The 18,224-nt window shown below is 50.1% G+C and overlaps 1 protein-coding gene across 4 annotated transcripts in view; it reads left to right on the forward strand.

The window, feature by feature from the left end:
* Positions 1-18,224, forward strand: part of MORC2 (MORC family CW-type zinc finger 2) — a 60,741-nt gene that overhangs the window by 19,823 nt on the left and 22,694 nt on the right. For all 4 annotated transcript variants that reach the window (XR_013831187.1, XM_079941739.1, XM_079941740.1 and 1 more), the window contains exons 6-24: positions 1,801-1,909; positions 5,493-5,652; positions 5,757-5,868; positions 6,327-6,452; positions 6,992-7,071; positions 7,684-7,766; positions 8,313-8,398; positions 9,536-9,676; positions 9,771-9,925; positions 10,019-10,147; positions 10,650-10,755; positions 11,050-11,182; positions 12,316-12,390; positions 12,476-12,856; positions 13,409-13,540; positions 13,967-14,021; positions 14,426-14,567; positions 14,669-14,896; positions 14,987-15,080. Coding sequence is in view for 3 of the 4 variants with exons in the window: in XM_079941739.1 (XP_079797865.1) it covers positions 1,801-1,909; positions 5,493-5,652; positions 5,757-5,868; positions 6,327-6,452; positions 6,992-7,071; positions 7,684-7,766; positions 8,313-8,398; positions 9,536-9,676; positions 9,771-9,925; positions 10,019-10,147; positions 10,650-10,755; positions 11,050-11,182; positions 12,316-12,390; positions 12,476-12,856; positions 13,409-13,540; positions 13,967-14,021; positions 14,426-14,567; positions 14,669-14,896; positions 14,987-15,080 (2,527 nt within the window). In the remaining variant the exon portion in view is untranslated. The remainder of the gene's footprint in view (positions 1-1,800; positions 1,910-5,492; positions 5,653-5,756; positions 5,869-6,326; positions 6,453-6,991; positions 7,072-7,683; positions 7,767-8,312; positions 8,399-9,535; positions 9,677-9,770; positions 9,926-10,018; positions 10,148-10,649; positions 10,756-11,049; positions 11,183-12,315; positions 12,391-12,475; positions 12,857-13,408; positions 13,541-13,966; positions 14,022-14,425; positions 14,568-14,668; positions 14,897-14,986; positions 15,081-18,224) is intronic.

Consider the following 18,224-nt stretch of genomic DNA (forward strand, 5'->3'; position numbering starts at 1 on the left):
CTAAGTTTCCAACAACTGAGTTCTCCTAGAGTCAGATGTAAGAAACCCTGACTTCCCTTCTGGATTATAGATAAAACCCCTTCCTGGTTTTATCAGCTCTGTGACTTCAGACAAGCCATTTCACCTTCTCTGAGTATCTGTTTCCTACTGTAGAAAATGGGCTTCTAAATGCTGACATTCTTCCTTACTGAGGAAGCTTCAGGAGCAAATGAAATGTGATTCTGGAAGTGCTTAGAAGACCAGGAAGGAAAGCATACCGAAGTTGAGAGTGTTGCCATCAGCATATTCTGGTAGAACGACTTTTGAGAAGGCGCCATTGAGAAGGAGCCCTCTAGTGTTCAGAGTGAATTCATTTTGAAACCAGTGTAGAAGTTGAAAGAGTTTCAGGAGGAAGTGATTTGTGGTGAGAATAGGGCTGTGAAGCAGAGAAGCCAGCAGAGAAGTGGCGTTTCTGGGTTGTTGCTATTTACCCTCCAAGGTCAGGATCAAAGACAGGGAAGAGGCACAAAGTGAGAGGTTTTGCAAAATTAGGGTAAGAGCAAGCTTTGGCAGAAGGTAAGCTAATTTGCCTTGTTTTGCCACCGGTAAGTTTCAGGGAGGCAGGAGGAGGACTGTGAGATTGTCTGGGGAGGGAGCATTGCCAGCACCTCGGGAACTGGAGGAGGAGAAAAACAACTTGGCAGCCACCGGGGCATCTCTGGATAGTGTCCTGGAGTTTTCCTGAACATTCGGGGAAATGGGGCATGGCGTTCATTTGCATACTTGGCACACTGGCCCAGTTTGTATTTGTATTTACATAGAAGGGAGTAATAAGGCTTCCCGCCGCTGTCACCTCCCTGGGGTATTAGGAGGACTAATGAGGTAATAGCCATAAAGCCAGAAGCTGCTCAGAAGACAGATCAGTGGGTCCTGTTCCCACTGGTGCTTCACGCTTTTGCCCTGTTCAGTGTTTCCCGGAAAGGCCTGTCCTTGCCTGCTCCTCAGAAGGATTAACTCAGCCAAATAGAGGAAGGAGCAGTTGATTCCGTTCAGACTTTTGCCTTGTGGAAGTCAGCCTGGAGGCACATTTTTCAGAAACCAGTTGCTTCCTAAAGCAGGGACCTGTGGCTTAATGAGGTGACAAAACAATTCAAGACACAAGATGGTTGTGGTTACAGGACATGAGCCAATTGTAGGCCTCCTTGGAACTGTGTTCAGCAGTGATACTTTGGTTAGCCCTGTGTTTGGCTGAGCCTTGGGGCCATCCTGGTTTTTTGAGGACTTGTGAGCATAGGCAGTGGGCTCTTCCCTTGATGGTGCTGCTGTTTGATGAGTGGATGGGAGGGGAGTTTGTGTCAGTGAAGGAAGGACAGGGTGAGACCTGGATGTGCTCAGTGTGGAAGATGATGTGTGTGTTGGAGGTGTTACTGGAGTGAAACCTGGTGGCTCACAGTTAGGCCACAGCAGCCCTGTGTGGCTGGGAAGAAACCAGAGCACAGGCAGTGACAAGCTGGGGTGAGACTCCCCTGGGGCTGATGCTTGGTGGTGAGAGAACCCTGCATGCTGGGAAAATGTGGTTGAGAAGGTGATGAGGAGAAACTGAGGCCCACGGAAGAGCAGGAGGAGGAGTGTCGGGAGGTGGGGGGCGGGGAGGAGAGGGAGCGAGGGCTGTGGAGCTCAGCTCAGGGTCCTGGGTCCCAGGGAGGCCTTTAGGGGAGCCCTCCAAAGGCAGTCTCATCACGTCCAGAGGGGGGATTTGCTCCTTCTTCAGATGAGCTTTTGAATCCCTAGGAGAATAACCCATTTCTGCTTCCCTTTCAGGGGCTCAATGCGCATTGGGAAGGATTTTATCCTCTTCACCAAGAAGGAAGAGACCATGACCTGTCTCTTCCTGTCGCGTACCTTTCACGAGGAGGAAGGCATTGATGAAGTAGGTCCCATCCTCGTTCTCCCAGTCACCATTCTACTTCCTAGTTCTGCCCAGGCTGTTTTCATAGGTCATTTGCATGCTGGGCTTATTGGCGTTGCAGGATTGCAGCCACATCCCCTGTTAGGGGATTAGCTGGTTGGTTGGATGAACTGGTTGAGGGGTTAAGGCAGGTGTCTTTTTTTTTTTTTTTTCCTGTACGCGGGCCTCTCACTGACGTGGCCTCTCCCACCGTAGAGCACAGGCTCCGGACGCGCAGGCCCAGCGGCCATGGCCCATGGGTCCAGGCGCTCCGCGGCACGCGGGATCCTCCCAGACCGGGGCACGAACCCACGTCCCCTGCATCGGCAGGCGGACTCCCAACCACCACGCCACCAGGGAAGCCCAAGGCAGGTGTCTTAATGGGAGAGGAAGTAAAATCTCACAGCTTCAGAGAAGAGATGTCCCGGTTCTGAGAATGAGGCCTTCAAGTGTCAGGAACCAAGAGTTGGATTTGTAGGTCTCGTAGATCTGCAGCTTGAATTCAGTCCTGGGGTAGGGGTTGTCACTGGGGAGAGCTGTTTTATCAGGGGGAGTATTTGGGGCTTCCCTGACTATGGGTGGAGACCACAGCTGGTGATAATAATAGGAACAGCACTGTCTTTCCCATATGATGGTGATTTTGTGGAATGTGCTGTGAGTGCATTTTCCTTTTGAGGAAATGTGTTACTCTAACCATTTATATCAGAAGCTACAAACAAGTCTGATACCTGCAGGGCCTGGACAGGTAGTGAAGCAGGTGAACACATGGAAAGTCATTTAAGTTTTTCAGTAAGTGGCAGCTGACACACAGCCTCAGCTGATTATTGTTATGCTGGAAGGAAGGCCTAATGACTCTAGAATATTCTGATTTTGAAACCTTTTGGTAATTAACTGTGTAAGTTAAACACATGCACAGCTGATTCTCTTTGGGCCTGGTGGCTCATATCTGCAGAGCTGGTTTGGTGAGGTCTGCTCCCGCTCATGGGAGGATCAGGGAAGGCCTTGGCCTGCCTAGCCTCAGACTGGACTCTTAACTCCTTTCCTGTGTGAGAAATGGAGACCAGAGCTTGAGAGGGGGCCAAGAGGGTCTGCAGAGAGAAATCCACTCCTGTCACTTAAACAGGTGAAATGCGGTCAGTGTCAGTCTAACTCATCTGTGTTGGTTGGCTGTGAGTAAATTGGTACTGGCCTTGTTTAGATGTGAGCCTAAATCATAGCAAATCAGTTCATGCTGGGAACGAAAGGCTCTTTTTCTGCCGTCTTTACTTCGTGAGCCACTGGGTTTGTTTGCCTTTTTGGTGAGTGAGAGAAGTGCTGCAGCTGGCAAGCACTCCCGGGAAAGGTGGGGCAGGAGGATTTGGCCCCGGCTGGGCTTTTCAGGACTGCTTCCTGGTGGACTGAGGGTGGTGCGAGCAGGGGCTGCGCGTCAATAGAAACGGTCTGTTCCTGGCCTGAGAGCTGGTGGGGGCTGTGGGAAGGGCAAAGGGGCCACCTGACGAGAGGTGGTGGCCTCTGGAGAGCAGAGAGGGTAGGTCGGCCTGACCTCTGGGCCTTGGGGAGTGTGTGGGACTTTATTAAAAGCATCCAGGAAAGGGAATCTAAGCAATGTATTAGATCCTCTTTGAAATGATCAGTTTGGTTATTGTGTGGTGCCTGGATTGGAAAGATTGGGGTGTTGGTGTCAGAGGCCCTGGCTGTCTACAGGACTCCAGCAGGGAGGTGAGAGAAATAGGAGTGGCCGCAGATTTGGTGTTTAATCAGTTGGAAAGGGGAAATGGGAAGGGGGGGTTGTAGATGGCTGAGGTCCTGGTGTGGCACTTGGGGGTGGGCTGTCTGGAGCTGGGGAAGGATGGAAGAGGGGCAGTTTGGAGGGGAAGCGTGTACGTTTTGTCCTGGACACGCGAAGTTAAGTCTGGGTCTGGAGCTCGGGGGGAGGCTTAGACTCCAAGGAATCTTCGTAGTGAATGGGCTCACCTAAAAGAGCGTGTTGGAGAAGAGGGCCTGGGGTCTTAGGCATGCCCACCCACATGTAAAGGCCAAGGAGAAGGGGAAAGCAGCAAAGGAGGCAGGAGCGGCCAGAGGGGTAGGAGGAAAGCCAGGTGAGTGGTGACCCTGAAAGTAAAGGAGGAATATTCCAATGGTGGGTGGGTGTCAAATGAGGTGAGTGCCCAGAGGTTAAAGTAATGCCGTTGTCACCTGGGACTGCTGTGAAGATTGGGAGGTGTAAAGGAGGTACCAATTCTCAGAACACACATGGAATTCAATTCCCCCGGTGAAAAAGCTAGGTTGAAATTTTTTCCTTACTTGGAGCTAGAAGGTCACTGTTTTGGATTGTACTCTAGTGTGAACTCAGCCAAGATTTCAAAATAAGATCACTTTTAGCTGGGTGGGAATGTGTCCAGACCAGCCCCAGGGCTGAATACTGTAGCTTCTTAGAAACCAGTAAAGTGCCTCAGAACTCTTAACAGTTTATCACCACAGAGCTTGTTAAAATACAGAATCCCCTTTTCTGCAGGGTGGGCCAGCCAGCCATTTTGAACCTCTGAGGTGCCTGGAGTGGTTTGCTCTGCAGAGGGAATCCCAGGCTACAGGGCTCCCCGGCACCTGGGAGAGGGGTGGGGGCGTGGGGGAGAGATGCATGTTGATGTCTCCGGGGAAGTGGCGTTTTAGTAGGGTTTTTGAAGAATGAGTAGGATTTTTCTCCCAGCTTTATTGAGGTATAATCGACAAGGGTAGGATTTTCTAGAAGATTACGTAGATGTAAGATTAAATTTTACACATATGGAAGAGTGTATTAAAATCTATGTATATATATATGTATAACTGAATCACTTTGCTGTACAGCAGAAATTAACACAACATTGTAAATCAACTAGACTTCAATAAAATTAAAAAAAATAACCTACGTACAGTTGAGAGTAATTATAAAGCAAATACCCACGTAGCCACCACCGTAGACTGATGCTAGAAGTCCCCATGTGTCCCTCACCAATCATATTCTTTATCGCACCTCTTAAGGAACTGCCTTGGTGATGATCAGTCATTTCCTTGTTTTTCTTTATAATTTTGTCACCTGTGTATGCATTCTTGAATAATAGTTTATTTTTTGCTTATTTATGAATTTTATATAAATGGACTCATACTATAGCGTTTTGTTTTTAGATTTTATTTCTCCTAGGATATATACCTGGGAGTAGAATTGCTGAGTTATAAGTTATGTTTGTGTGTGTCTTTAGATTCACTAGGTCATCGCAAATATGTTTTGCTTAGTGGAAATAATAACTTATTACCAGATAGGGAAAATGACCAGGGATATCCCAAGCAGGGAACTGCTCATGCAAAGACCCCCAGGCCATAAGGCAGCATACCCCAGAGGACCTAGCAGTGTGAGGCAGAGTCTTGGGAAGGGGCAGAAGCTAGAGCCACTGGTGCCAGGCTGGGGGGCTTGGGCCTCCCCTTGGGGCAGTGTGGAGCTGCTGTGGGGAGGGAAAAGATGGATGCACATTTGCGGGGGGAAGGCTGTTCTGGGGCTTCCTTCAAGCGTCTGCTTGTGCTTCCTCCAAAGGTGATAGTCCCATTGCCCACCTGGAATGCTCGGACCCGGGAACCTGTTACAGACAACGTGGAGAAGTTTGCCATCGAGACGGAACTCATCTATAAGTATTCTCCCTTCCGCAATGAAGAGGAAGTGATGACTCAGTTCATGAAGATTCCTGGGGACAGTGGTAAGTAGGCCTGCGGCCTCTAGCATCAGGGAGCTCCAGAGCCAGGAGCAGTATGGGGATTGGCTGGGGGTGCCTGGTAGAACAACAGGATTTCTATTCCCTAGGAACGCTGGTGATCATCTTCAATCTCAAACTCATGGATAACGGAGAGCCAGAGCTGGACATAATCTCAAATCCAAGAGATATCCAGATGGCAGAGACTTCTCCGGAGGGCACGTGAGTGTGGCTGGGTAGGGAGGAAAAGGGAGGTGACTTGAGGTTGAGAGGGGTGAGCTTGTTCCCTGAATTCCCCAGTTTTAGAGTTGGTAAAGCTGAGAACTCAATGTCTTCCTGCCACAAGGCAGAAGGGATGAATAGAAGGACAGCAGGTCCTCAGCTAATCCAGATCCTTGCCCCAGCTCCTTAACTTGAATGAGAAAGAGACCGAGGCCTAGAGAGGGGAGAGGAATTGCCAGGTCCGTGCTGGGATGGTGGGGCCAGTTTCGGTGTCTGTGCCAGGGACGTGAGAGGAGGTGGGATGTGGTGCCCACACAGAGGAAGCACCCCTCAGGGCAGCAAGAGAAGCCGAGATGGGAGGTGGAAAGGTGGAGAGCCTGCAGAGAGGCTGTCCACCCAGGCCTTCGGTTGGGCTGGTGGTGGGAGGGTGACAGCACCCTCCATTCTGCTGCCTCCAGGAAGCCAGAGCGCCGCTCCTTCCGTGCCTATGCTGCTGTGCTCTACATTGATCCTCGGATGCGGATCTTCATCCACGGGCACAAGGTGCAGACCAAGAGGCTTTCCTGCTGCCTCTACAAGCCCAGGTAGGGGCCTGCCCACCCTGGCCTGCTGTTTCCTTTGGGCCAAGAATGGGGCCTGGCCATGTGTCTCTGGGGCATCTTTGAAGTGATGGTGGATCAGCGGCTCTGACAGTGTTGACTGCGTTTGGGTCTTTAAGCTGCTTGATTAACTGCAGACAAACTACTGGGTCCTGAGGGAGGGGCAGAGGTGGCTGGTGAGGTTTGTTGAGTGTGCCTTCTGTGAGGTGGAGGGTGCTCAGCCTGACACGGTGAGCTGTCTGAGCCTCTGGTTGCAGGGCCAATGGCCCTTTAGACAGTACACAGGGAAGCAGAGGCCCTGCTCGTTGCTGAGGTTGGTTTCTACTGTGGGATTAATGACACACTCGGAGAGTAGTGAGGTTGCTTTTCAAAGATGGAGCAGGATGGCAGGGGGCAAGTGGAGTAGGGAATTGAGTCTTTTTGCTAAAATAAGCTTGGCTTTGACTCATCGGAGGGCCAAGATAGTTGCTGCCCTGCACCTCTGATGCTCAGGCCCTCTGGTTACTCGCCCCCCGCCCCCCCAGGATGTACAAGTACACGTCAAGCCGGTTCAAGACCCGCGCGGAGCAGGAGGTGAAGAAAGCTGAGCACGTGGCACGGATTGGTAATGACCCCCTGGGCAGGAGGGTCGTCTGGGGGATGTTGCTTGCGGCAAAAGCAGGATCCAGGCAAAAGCTCCATGCAACACCCAGGGGTGGGCTTTCCTGAACCACTGGTCCAGTTTCTCTCCCACCTCTCCCTCAGCAATTTTTCTTTCCAGGCTACTCCTTCAGCCATTTACAGGCTGTTATCTAAAGCTTGCCTGCCCAGAGTGAAGAGTCCCACACTGTCCTCTGGCACAAATACTTGTGAAATTGGTTTTCTTGACTCCAGGGCAAAAATCTCAAGGTCTCTCTTGCTGACAAAGCTTCTTGGCTGCTCAAGGAGAGTGGTTGGCTGAGGACTGTTGGTAACTTCCAGCTCCTGCTGAGGGTTTAACTCTGGTTGCCTTGGGCAGTGCTTGACCTGTTCTGATTCATTTGTAAAGTTGGAAAAGGTGTCTGTTTTCCTTGGGACCTCCTTGACTTTCCAAGCAAGGAGGCTGCTCTCCCAGCTCACCTGTTCCCTGACAGTGTACGAATGTCTCATACGGCAGGGACTGCACTATGGGGTCCAGGAGGGATAGCTAAGAGTTTTGACCTTTTGAATTCTTATCATGGTTTCTTCTGGGTTTCAGCTGAAGAGAAGGCAAGGGAGGCGGAGAGCAAAGCTCGGACATTAGAAGTGCGCCTGGGCGGAGACCTGACACGGGACTCCAGGGTGAGGCCCCAGACCCAGCAGCTCTTCTCCAGCGTTGCTGCCCTTAGGATCCCAGAGCTCGCCTGGCTCTGTCTACCGCCAGTCATGAACCCCTTGCCCTAGAGCTGCAAAATGGGATGTGATGATGTTTCCATAGTCACTATTGAACACACTGTATGGCAGGATCTTGGCAACCATGTGAGGTGGACACTGTTAGTATCCTCAGTTTATAGAAAGAAATGGAAGAGGGTCACTTCCCTCAGGTCACACACAGCAGTAAGGGTCAGCAGTTCTCCACCCCTCCCCTGCGACACACACACCTCTTCAGACTGTTGTTTCAGTTGGGGGTGTTTCCTCCTCTGTGTCAGCAAGTCTGGTCAAGTGAAGCACAGCTTTTGTGTTTGTCCCTAGCTAGGGCCCTTTTCTGTGGAAAGGAAGTAAATTTCTAGGTCTGTTTTTGCGTCCATGTGATTTAAAGTGAGAAGTTTCAGATGTGTTGTTAATGATATTACCAGCTGTGGCCCATAGCACTTCCTCTCCTTACTTGGTGCTGGCGTGTGTTTCTAGGTGATGTTGCGACAGGTCCAGAACACGGCCATTACCCTTCGCAGAGAAGCTGATGTCAAGAAGCGGATCAAGGAGGCCAAGCAGCGGTGAGTGCCCGGCTGGCCTTGGGTCTTTTAAAATTATGTAGCTTTTGTATGGATTATTGACAAAGAAAGAGCTTGAGGAATCCCTCTCCACCCCACAAGGTTGCTATTCTGTCACATGCAGATTGCTTTGAGAAAGCCATTAATGTTGTGATTCCCAGACGTTTGTCACATGCCCACCACAGGAGAGGTTACCCAGCTCAGTTCTCCCCTGAGCCAGGACAAGGTGGGCAGAGCCAGCACCTTGAGTTGAACACCAACCTGTCCTCACTGGCAGCGCTCTCACCTTCCCTCCCCGCTCCCTCCCTTCCTTTCTCCCCTTTTCTCTCTCCTCCATTCTCTCCCCACCTTGCCCATCCTTTCCCTCTTCCTTTCCTTTTTCCTTTTTTTCTTTTCATTTAAAGGATGTATAAAATGCTTGTAGTATACAACTTGTAAAATACAGACTATTTAAGAAATACAGCTGTAAACTCCCTTATACTTCTCCCACCTGGTGATATGTACTCTTAATAATGCTATAGATTGAGTTTGTTCCTTTTAATCTAGACTGGGCATTTGTCCTGGCTCATTACATGATCTCCATGTCCCCCACCATGTCTGGAGCCTCTGCAGGCTCTGGGCCTGAGTCCTTGCTTACTTCTTGGCCTCCTCACCACAGGCCTAGGTTTCGGGTATCTGCCCCGTGAGTCTGTCCACTGATCATCTATCTGCTTTTCAGTTTCCACGATTTTGTTGACATTTATCCCATGATCATTTCTTCTCTCACATGTTTATTGTTCTTGTGAATTTTTGTCTTTTTAAAATTAATTACTGTCACATTAGTGGAATGGTTATGCAGATGATCTTGTGTTTATTCTACTAAATAAGCATCTTAGCAGAGATTTGCAACAGCTTCACAGAATCCCATTCATACTAAATACATCCCCGTTTGATACCAAAAGCTAAAGTCATATGCTTTTAATTAGGGAGCTTAGAGTGACTGCACAGTGAGTATCCTTGTCAAGTCTACAGGTTGCATATTGAATGCAAAGGCAAAACTTAAGTGTCTCAAGTTTCAGCTTAAGCTTAATACATCTTAAACACCATGGTATTTGTGTGTTAATGGGTTGATCTGTTTGAATTTATCTTTTGTCTTCTCAGAGCGCTTAAAGAACCCAAGGAACTGAACTTTGTTTTTGGGGTCAACATCGAACACCGGGACCTGGACGGCATGTTCATCTACAACTGTAGCCGCCTGATCAAGATGTATGAGAAAGTGGGCCCACAGCTGGAAGGGGGCATGTGAGTGCTGCCTGAGGAGAGCTTCAGCCCAGGATGGTTGGCGGGAGAGGTTTGGTCAGTGGGGTGACAGAGCCGTGTCTACCTCCTCCTGCAGGGCATGTGGCGGGGTCGTTGGGGTTGTAGATGTGCCCTACCTGGTCCTGGAGCCTACACACAACAAGCAGGACTTTGCTGATGCCAAGGAGTACCGGCACCTGCTGCGGGCGATGGGGGAGCACCTGGCGCAGTACTGGAAGGACATCGCCATTGGTAATGCCCTTTCGCTTCACCTCCAGCCTTGAGATCCTCTCGCTGCCTCAGGGGGCTGACTCCTCACGCGATGTGTGGGTGCTTGTCTTCCAGCCCAGCGGGGAATCATCAAGTTCTGGGATGAGTTCGGCTACCTCTCTGCCAACTGGAACCAGCCTCCATCCAGTGAGCTGCGTTACAAACGGCGGAGAGCTATGGAAATCCCAACCACCATCCAGTGTGGTGAGTTGGGGGTCGGCACCTCCTCCTGACTCCTTTCCATCATAGTCACCGTGCTGGCCTCCTGAATGCACTGACATTCAGGGACGTATGTCCCACTAGGGATATGAGTCTGTTTGGTGATGGCCCTGGGAGCTCAGTCTTGGGGCTGTGCTGTGCCCACCTGTTCCTTCTAAATGAGGCAGGAGGTCATCTACCCTGCCGGGTCTCACAAGGTTTGGTACCACATCGGTAGAAGTGTGAGTGATGACTGAGTCAGGATTTTGCTGGAGGAGGGAGAGGGGTTGGGGCCGCTGAGGGTCCGTGGTATAAAGTTTCCATCGTTGCTGGAATCACTGTCCCTTAGAAGAGTGACTGTTCTGTAAGGAAGGCAGAGTTGGAGCCAGACTGAGGATCTTTGCATAGAAAGTCGGGGGCATCTCTGCCTTGGGCCTGGCTGGGAGGAGCCTGGTTATTGTTGGTGGGCATGGCTGATGTTTTGTTGGGGGTATGTTCTGTGTTACAGATTTGTGTCTGAAGTGGCGGACCCTCCCCTTCCAGCTGAGTTCTGTGGAAAAAGATTACCCTGACACTTGGGTTTGCTCCATGAACCCTGATCCTGAGCAGGACCGGTGAGCACTTTTTCTAACAAGGAGTTTGTGGGCGTCCCCACCTCCCCCCGTGCTTTTTCCACTCTTCCACTATGCTTCTTGAGGTCAGTGCTCATATCCTTACATCTCTGTCTTGCTGTGTATAATAAGTGCCTGGAAATAATAGAAGTGTATCCTGCAATGAGTATTAATTCTGTGCATTTGGGAAGTCTGAGGTTGCTCTGGTGAGAGAGAGCATGGGTTGGCTGAGGAGGAAGGACCCTGCCCTACCTGGAGCTATCTTGCCACACCCTTCCTAGCACTTTCTCTGTACAGGTGTGAGGCTTCTGAACAGAAGCAGAAGGTTCCCCTGGGGACGTTCAGAAAGGATCTGAAGACACAGGAAGAGAAGCAGAAGCAACTGACAGAGAAAATTCGCCAGCAGCAAGAGAAGCTGGAGGCCCTGCAGGTGTGTGGGTCATGGGCAGTGGGCACATGGGCAGGACCCCTCAGTGTCTCCTCTGTTCCCTCAGGCTCAGTTTCATCCTTCTGTCACCCATGAGTGCTGCCCAAGCTTCCCAACCCCAACCTCCAGGCACACTGGTTCTCCAGCATGCCTTGAGCATTCTTTAAAAAAAAAAATTTTGTTTATATATTACAAAGAGGTCCGATTCATTTAGAATGTTTTGAAACTCCAGAAAGTACATATCCTGTCTTAGAGGTAACCACCATTAACTGTACATCCTTCCAACTTTTTATGACCTCTACATACACATAAATACATATATTTTTTATTAGAAATAGAGATCATGACTTACTTGTGTCATATCACACACACATACTTTTTTTTATTAGTGCATAACTATTTTCTTGGGCTAGTTTTCCAGAAGTGAATTTGAAAGAGTAGAAGGATTTTTAAAATTCTATGTTTTCTTTAAATAACTATTTCCAAATTATTCTCCAGAAGATGTATTATGTTTTGTTTTTTACTAGCAGTACATTTATTTTTAAATGTTTTTGCAAATTTGATAAGCAAAGATACACATCTTAAATTTGAATTTCATATTTCTAAAATTGAACAACTTTTTCGTGTGTTTCTTTTAGAACTGCTTATTGTTCTCTTATATTACTGTTGTTTTAAATTTTTTTCTTAATTGACTAGTCAGGTTTTTTTAGATATATGTGTGGTATCAACCGTTTATCGTATTTATTACAAAAGCCTTTCCCTTTCTGACTTCTGCACAGGCAGATGCTCTCATTGTATGCATGCCTCCCTGTCTGCCAATTCCCACCTGTCCTTTCCAGCTTTGGCCTTTAGGGATCTCCAACCTTTTTGGCTTGTTTTATAGGAATTTAGTCTACTGACACTTTTCCCCAGTCTCTCAATTGCTGGATTAATCATATAGAATCCTGTAATTTGCTGGTAGTTTAGTGTTTGTGAATTTTTGTCTTCTCAGTGAGAATGGGAGGCTTGTAATAGTAGGACTGTGGCCCAGGGGTTCTTTTTTATTTGCCCACTGTCCCAGACTGTGGGGCTCCAAAAAGAGTTTGCTTGAATGTACCAGATACGCAAACGACCTCCTCATCATGTTTACCCTGCAGAAAACCACACCCATCCGCTCCCAAGCTGATCTGAAGAAATTGCCCTTGGAAGTGACCACCAGACCTTCCACTGAGGTAAAGCCCAGGGATAGGGGCAGGGCTTTTCCTCAGGTGTCTCATGCTGGGATCCATGTTGTCACTCTCTCTGGGCCTCTTTCAGGAACCTGCACGTAGACCTCAGCGTCCTCGGTCACCTCCTTTACCTGCTGTGATCAGGAATGCCCCGAGCAGACCCCCTTCCCTGCAGGCTCCCAGACCAGCCAGCCAGCCCCGAAAGGCTCCTATTATTAGCAGTGTCCCAAAGCCTCCTGCCTCGACAGCACGGGAGGAGGCCAGTACTTCCAGGCTGCTCCAGCCTCCTGAGGTGCCCCGAAAGCCTGCCAACACTCCAGTCAAGACTGCATCCCGGCCCGCCCCTCCCGTGCAGCCACCATCACCATCTCTGCTGCCCAACTCCAAGAGCCCTCGGGAGGTCCCTGCCCCCCGAGCCATCAAGACTCCAGTGGTCAAGAAGCCGGAGCCGCCCAGTAAACTCTCCCTGGTGAGATGCTCCTCCTTCTCCAGCCCTGCCCACAGTGGTATAGGAATGGAGGGGGCAGCGTTGACTGCATGGGGGGCGGTGGGGGGTGGAGAAGCCTCAGTGGAGATCAGCCTTCCGTGCTGCCCCTGCAGAGGAGGAGTCTGATAGCTGAAGGCACTCATGGGGGGCACAGAGCTTGCTGGTTCCCTGTCCAGGGAGCTCTTTGGTGCCCCCACCAAGGTTTGGTCCTCCACAGACTTGAGTCGCCTTCACTGGCTTCTCACGCGGTGGGCAGAGGTTGCAATCTGGTGACAGCCTTGGTGGGCTGCAGCAGTGGTTGGCGTGGTTCAGTGGGGAATGAACTGAGAGGCTCCCCTGTGACAGCTCTGAGCAAAGGTCCTCGTGGGCGTAGAGGCCGGGGGTTGCTGTGTCCCTAGTACTGTTGGGAGCCCAGCCCTGGCGGGGACTGAGACCCACAGACCCCTTTCTGAATGGATCCTTTAGGCCAGATGGGATCTTCCAGCACCTGAGGGTCTGCCAGGGTCCCTCATGTTCCCGCTCCTCTTGCTGTAGGCCACTCCTGGTCGGAAGCGGAGTCTTGGGGTCTCTGATGAGGAAGAAGCCGAGGAAGAGGCTGAGAGGAGGAAAGAGAGGTCCAAGCGGGGCAAGTTTGCCGTGAAGGAGGAAAAAAAGGACTTGAATGAGGTAGGTTCTCAGCATTCTCCCTCCCCAGGGTCTCCACCCGCCACCTGCAGTCTGTGACACGAGCCTTTCAGAAGCCTAGTCCATCTCTGAAGGACACTCAGTCACACAGACGACTAGAAACACGGTACCTGGTAGGATCTTGAGTGAGACTGGCTTGTGGCTCTACTCACAGGCTTGAGGTGACACCGACACAGATGTACTTCCGTGTCTGTGACATTCTGCCCCTATGCCTGCTCTCTTGTTTTCTGACGTTTTTGGAGGCAGGTGTGTACGTACTGAGATAATGGTTGAGAGAGTGGCTCTCAGTGAGGCCTGGGGATTTAAACAGCCGCACAAGACGACATGAGATGATGGCTTATGACCCTGGGTGGACAGTCTGTTCTTTAGGGGCACTGGCGGTGCCTCTCACAGACTCTGTTCTTGCAGCTCTCAGACAGTGCTGGGGAAGAGGACCCAGCTGACCTCAAGAGCGCTCAGAAAGGTGAGTTTAGGGAGGTGCCCAGAGCCTGTGGGGAAGTGGGAAGGGGGCCCCTTGCCAGCAGCACCGTATTCCGAAGGCCCATGGAGGCTTTCCTGGCTCCTGGCTCTCAAGCAACAGTGGTTTCAAGTCTAATTCTGAGAAGAATGCTGAGGCTAGCACGCCCTCGTGTTTATTTTTAGTATCAGTTCCTTGGTGTTCACCGCTGGCAGTTACCATGCTGCTCTGCGGCACTCTCATGACAGTTGGGGAAGGAGACCAGAGTGGCTGGGCTCCATGTCCCTGGCATAGTGGCGTCAAGCTCCTAGGGGTTCTTGTCCCTGTGAACCTGGGATGACCTTTCTCAAGGTGGCCCTGGCTGGGTCGGGGGCTCTAGTCTAGTTTTCTAACTCCATCTGCACTCTCAGATAAAGGGCTGCACGTGGAGGTGCGTGTGAACAGGGAGTGGTACACAGGCCGTGTCACAGCCGTGGAGTTGGGCAAGAACGTGGTGCGGTGGAAGGTGAAGTTTGACTATGTGCCCACGGACACGACACCAAGAGACCGCTGGTAATGCCCCTTCTAGGAGGCTGGGTTGACAGAGTTGGGCGGGGCAGGCAGCCCATCCTGGGAGCCTGGGACACGTGACACAAACACTGGGTCCTCCCTAGGGTGGAGAAAGGCAGTGAGGATGTGCGGTTGATGAAGCCCCCTTCCCCGGAGTATCAGAGCCCGGACACGCAGCAGGAGGGCGGGGAGGAGGAGGAGGAGGCGGCAGTGGCTCAGCAGGCTGTAGCCATGGCAGAACCCTCCACCTCAGACTGCATTCGCATTGAGCCCGACACCACCGCCCCGAGCACCAACCACGAGACCATTGACCTCCTCGTCCAGATCCTTCGGTGCGTTGTCGTCCTGCTCCGGGGTCAGCGCTGGTTCTCACTAGCTCTGTGCCATTCTGATTTCCAGTCTCCACCTTCTTTCTTGTTTAGGAATTGTTTACGGTACTTCCTGCCTCCGAGTTTCCCCATCTCTAAGAAGGAGCTGAGTGCTATGAATTCAGATGAGCTAATATCGTTTCCTCTGGTGAGTCTGCCCAGCCTTTGGGCTTTGACTCTGCACGCCCCCCTTGGTGCTTGTTGTGATTGTCAGCTCTCAGCTGTGTGCGCCCTTCCCCGCTTGGCCAGCTTCCCTTTCATCTGCTGAGGGAAGGGAAGAGGGGACTTTACATTGTGGAAAAAGAAGCTGCTCAGCCGGAAGACTGGTGTGCAGCTGGTGAGATGCTGGGGTGGAGTGGAATCCTCGCTTAGGGACAGGCCCGGTGTGACTTGTGTGGAGTATGTCCCTTTTCCTCTGTCAAGGCAGGAAACAGTAAAGAGCTTAGGTTCAAAGTGCCGGAAACGTGACTCTCGGAGGTATAGGGAAGCTCCGAGGTATAGGGAAGCTCGTGGTGTGTGGAGATAAGCGTGGGATCTTATTTAGCAAATGCAGATGCAGTGCCTCAGTGCTGGAGCCTCCAAGTGGCTTAAGAGTCAGTAGAGACTGAATTTTTAGCAGGTACCTAGACATGAGGCTGAGAGCAGTAAGTGCTCTGCAAGGTGGGTGGGAAGGCTGGGGCAGCCTCTGGGAGGGGGAGAGAGTGACCAGGGCTAAAGAAAATGTGGGTTTGGGCGAGTGTTTGTAGAAGTGACGGGAAGTGTTTGAGGCAGAGGGACTGTTGTGAACAAAGGCTCAGGGATGCAAGGGCAGGTGGGGGCCAGGGCAGTGGTCTCTGTGGTGAGCACTCAGGGAGAAGGGCCCTCAGAGCCAGGATAGGAGGCATCGGGGGCACCCCCCTGAGGTGCAGTGGCTTAAACTTTGTATGAAATGGAGGCCCAGCTAAAGGTTTGAGCGGATGGAATTGTCGACTTGAACCATGTCTGGGGCAGGGGTCAAGAGGCTTATTCTGTAGAGGCCAGTTAGCAAGTATTTTCAGCTTTATGGGCTGTAAGGTCTCTGTGGCAACTATTCAGCTCTGCCGTTACAGTGTGGAAGCTGCCATAAGACCATATGCAAAGGAATGGACGTGGCTGAGGTCTAATAATGCTTTGTTTACAAAAACAGGTGGCAGGCTGATTTGGTCACAGGCAGTGAGTAGTCTGTTGACCCTGCCCCTAAGAGGGTAACTCTGGTTCTGGGAAGGAGGGTGGATGGGAGACACAGGGACAGGGAAGCTGGTCTAATGGTAATAGGTCAGGGAGGGGGGATGGGAGCTCTGACAGGTGAAGGGGCCGTGTCAGGGGTCCTTCTTTGACTGAAGGCAGGTGATGGTGAGGAGGCAGAGGTCATGTGCTTCCCTGTCTCTCAGGCCTGTGGGAATTGGAGGTTGATGACAAAGCTGTTAACTGGGAGAGAAGCAGGGTGAGGGTGAGGAAGACGAGTTGTGATTTGACTTGGGCTGGAAGTACCAGCACTTCATTTCTGGTGATGTCCAGTGGATAGGACACTGGAGATTGGGGCTGGCACTTGGGAGGGGCGGGAAGGGCAGGGCTGGAGATGGGGATTGGGAGTCATCCACATCAAGAGGATGTTTCTGCTGTAGGAATAGCTTAAGTTTTCTAGGGAGGAGTTTCTGGAGAGGACAACTGGAATTGAAACTGCAGGGTTAATATGTTTAAGATGGCAGGCCCTCGTGGGCAGTTGTATGCTTGATAAAGTTTGCCAGAGAGGAAAACATGGAGTTTTGTCTCCATTCTACTTTAAAAAAGGGAAATGAGGCTAGGAGCTGAAGAAACCCAGGGGCAGAGAGGTGAACAGTCTGTCTTAATAGAGCCCAGATTTGAACCCAGAACAACTTGTTAGGCCAAGGGTCTTGCTCCCCTGCGAGATGAGGGGGCACTGCACCCTGGGGAAGCTAGAAGGTGCAGAACTCATGGTGGCTTCACAGAAAGCTGCTACACCTCAGCGCTTACCCTTGTTCAGACTGCAGGCATCCTCTGCAGATCCCAGGAACAAACAGCTGATCGGCCTGGTATGTTTGTTGCTTTTGGCTTAAAGTTGTTGCCAAAGTCAGAGTAAAGCCTGGGTGCAGTGGGATCTTTGCAGTGGCCCTGACCGCTCAGACCAAAGCACAGTCAGTAGGAGCATCTGAGCCTAAAATAGTCTGTTGGCTTATGCCTGTAAAGGGAGGTGTACCACTAATGCATCATTTTAATAGCCACCTAAGTGAAATGCCTAAAATAACTCAAACTTTAATTTTTTTTAACGTTCGGGACACAACAAGAGTCTAATGTTCATTGTATCCTTGTCAGTTTGTAAATGACCGTCCTTTTGCTCATCATGCTGGACTAGGAGTTCCAGACCGTCAGGGGTCCTGCAAATACTAGATTAAAAAAAAAAAAAAAAAAAAAAATATATATATATATATATATACACACTTTAAAAGTAACGTAACTGCCTGTGAATCTTTAATGGCCTAAAAGTGGAAAAAAAATTAAAATGAATACAAATCATAGTTAGGCTTAAGACATTGTGTATTACATTTTAATACTTTTGGCACCTGCTTGAACATTTATTTTTGCGGTGCCAAGTGATAATTATTTTTTGTGCAGAATTTGAAGTTTCTGTTGCCATCTTGATTTACTGGGATAGTATTCTAGATTGTAAACAATTAAATAGTTCTAACACGTTTTAAAAACAGCAGTTTTTAGCCGTTCAGTGCTAGGTAGTTCATACATCTTCACAGAAGTAAATAAATGCTAGAGTTGGCGAGACTGCAGTTGTTAGCCAGGACCTGCTGGTCATGGGTTTGTGTTCATCAGCATGGCCTCATCATTCACGTTGGTGATTTATGAGTAAATCATAATGTTATAACTTTGAAATTAAACATAAAGAGTTATTACCCAGATTGTTTTTTATACTGAGATTCCATGTAACTTTCATTTGAAACAAGTGTTCTGCTACTTTCTAAAAGTTTGATAAAGCCCCATGTCTAGAGAAAGTGCTAGTTAACATTACTGCCCCACCCCCGGGAAGTTTCAGGTACTCAGGGAAGATGGTGAAAAGCTCTGATGCTGTATAAACATACTACACAAACCTGGAGGAATCTGTTGTTGATAGGTGCTTGATAAAATCTTGTGGAAGAGAACTTTTGATCTTGACATTGTTGGTTGTGACTTGGAAGTGGTTTGCTCAAAGTGCTGTTGTGCACTTAGAAAGGTGAATGGTGAGAATCATCCCTCACATTTACTC

This window comes from Stenella coeruleoalba (genome assembly GCF_951394435.1).
Source record: "Stenella coeruleoalba genome assembly, chromosome: 14".
Taxonomy (NCBI): Eukaryota; Metazoa; Chordata; class Mammalia; order Artiodactyla; family Delphinidae; genus Stenella; species Stenella coeruleoalba.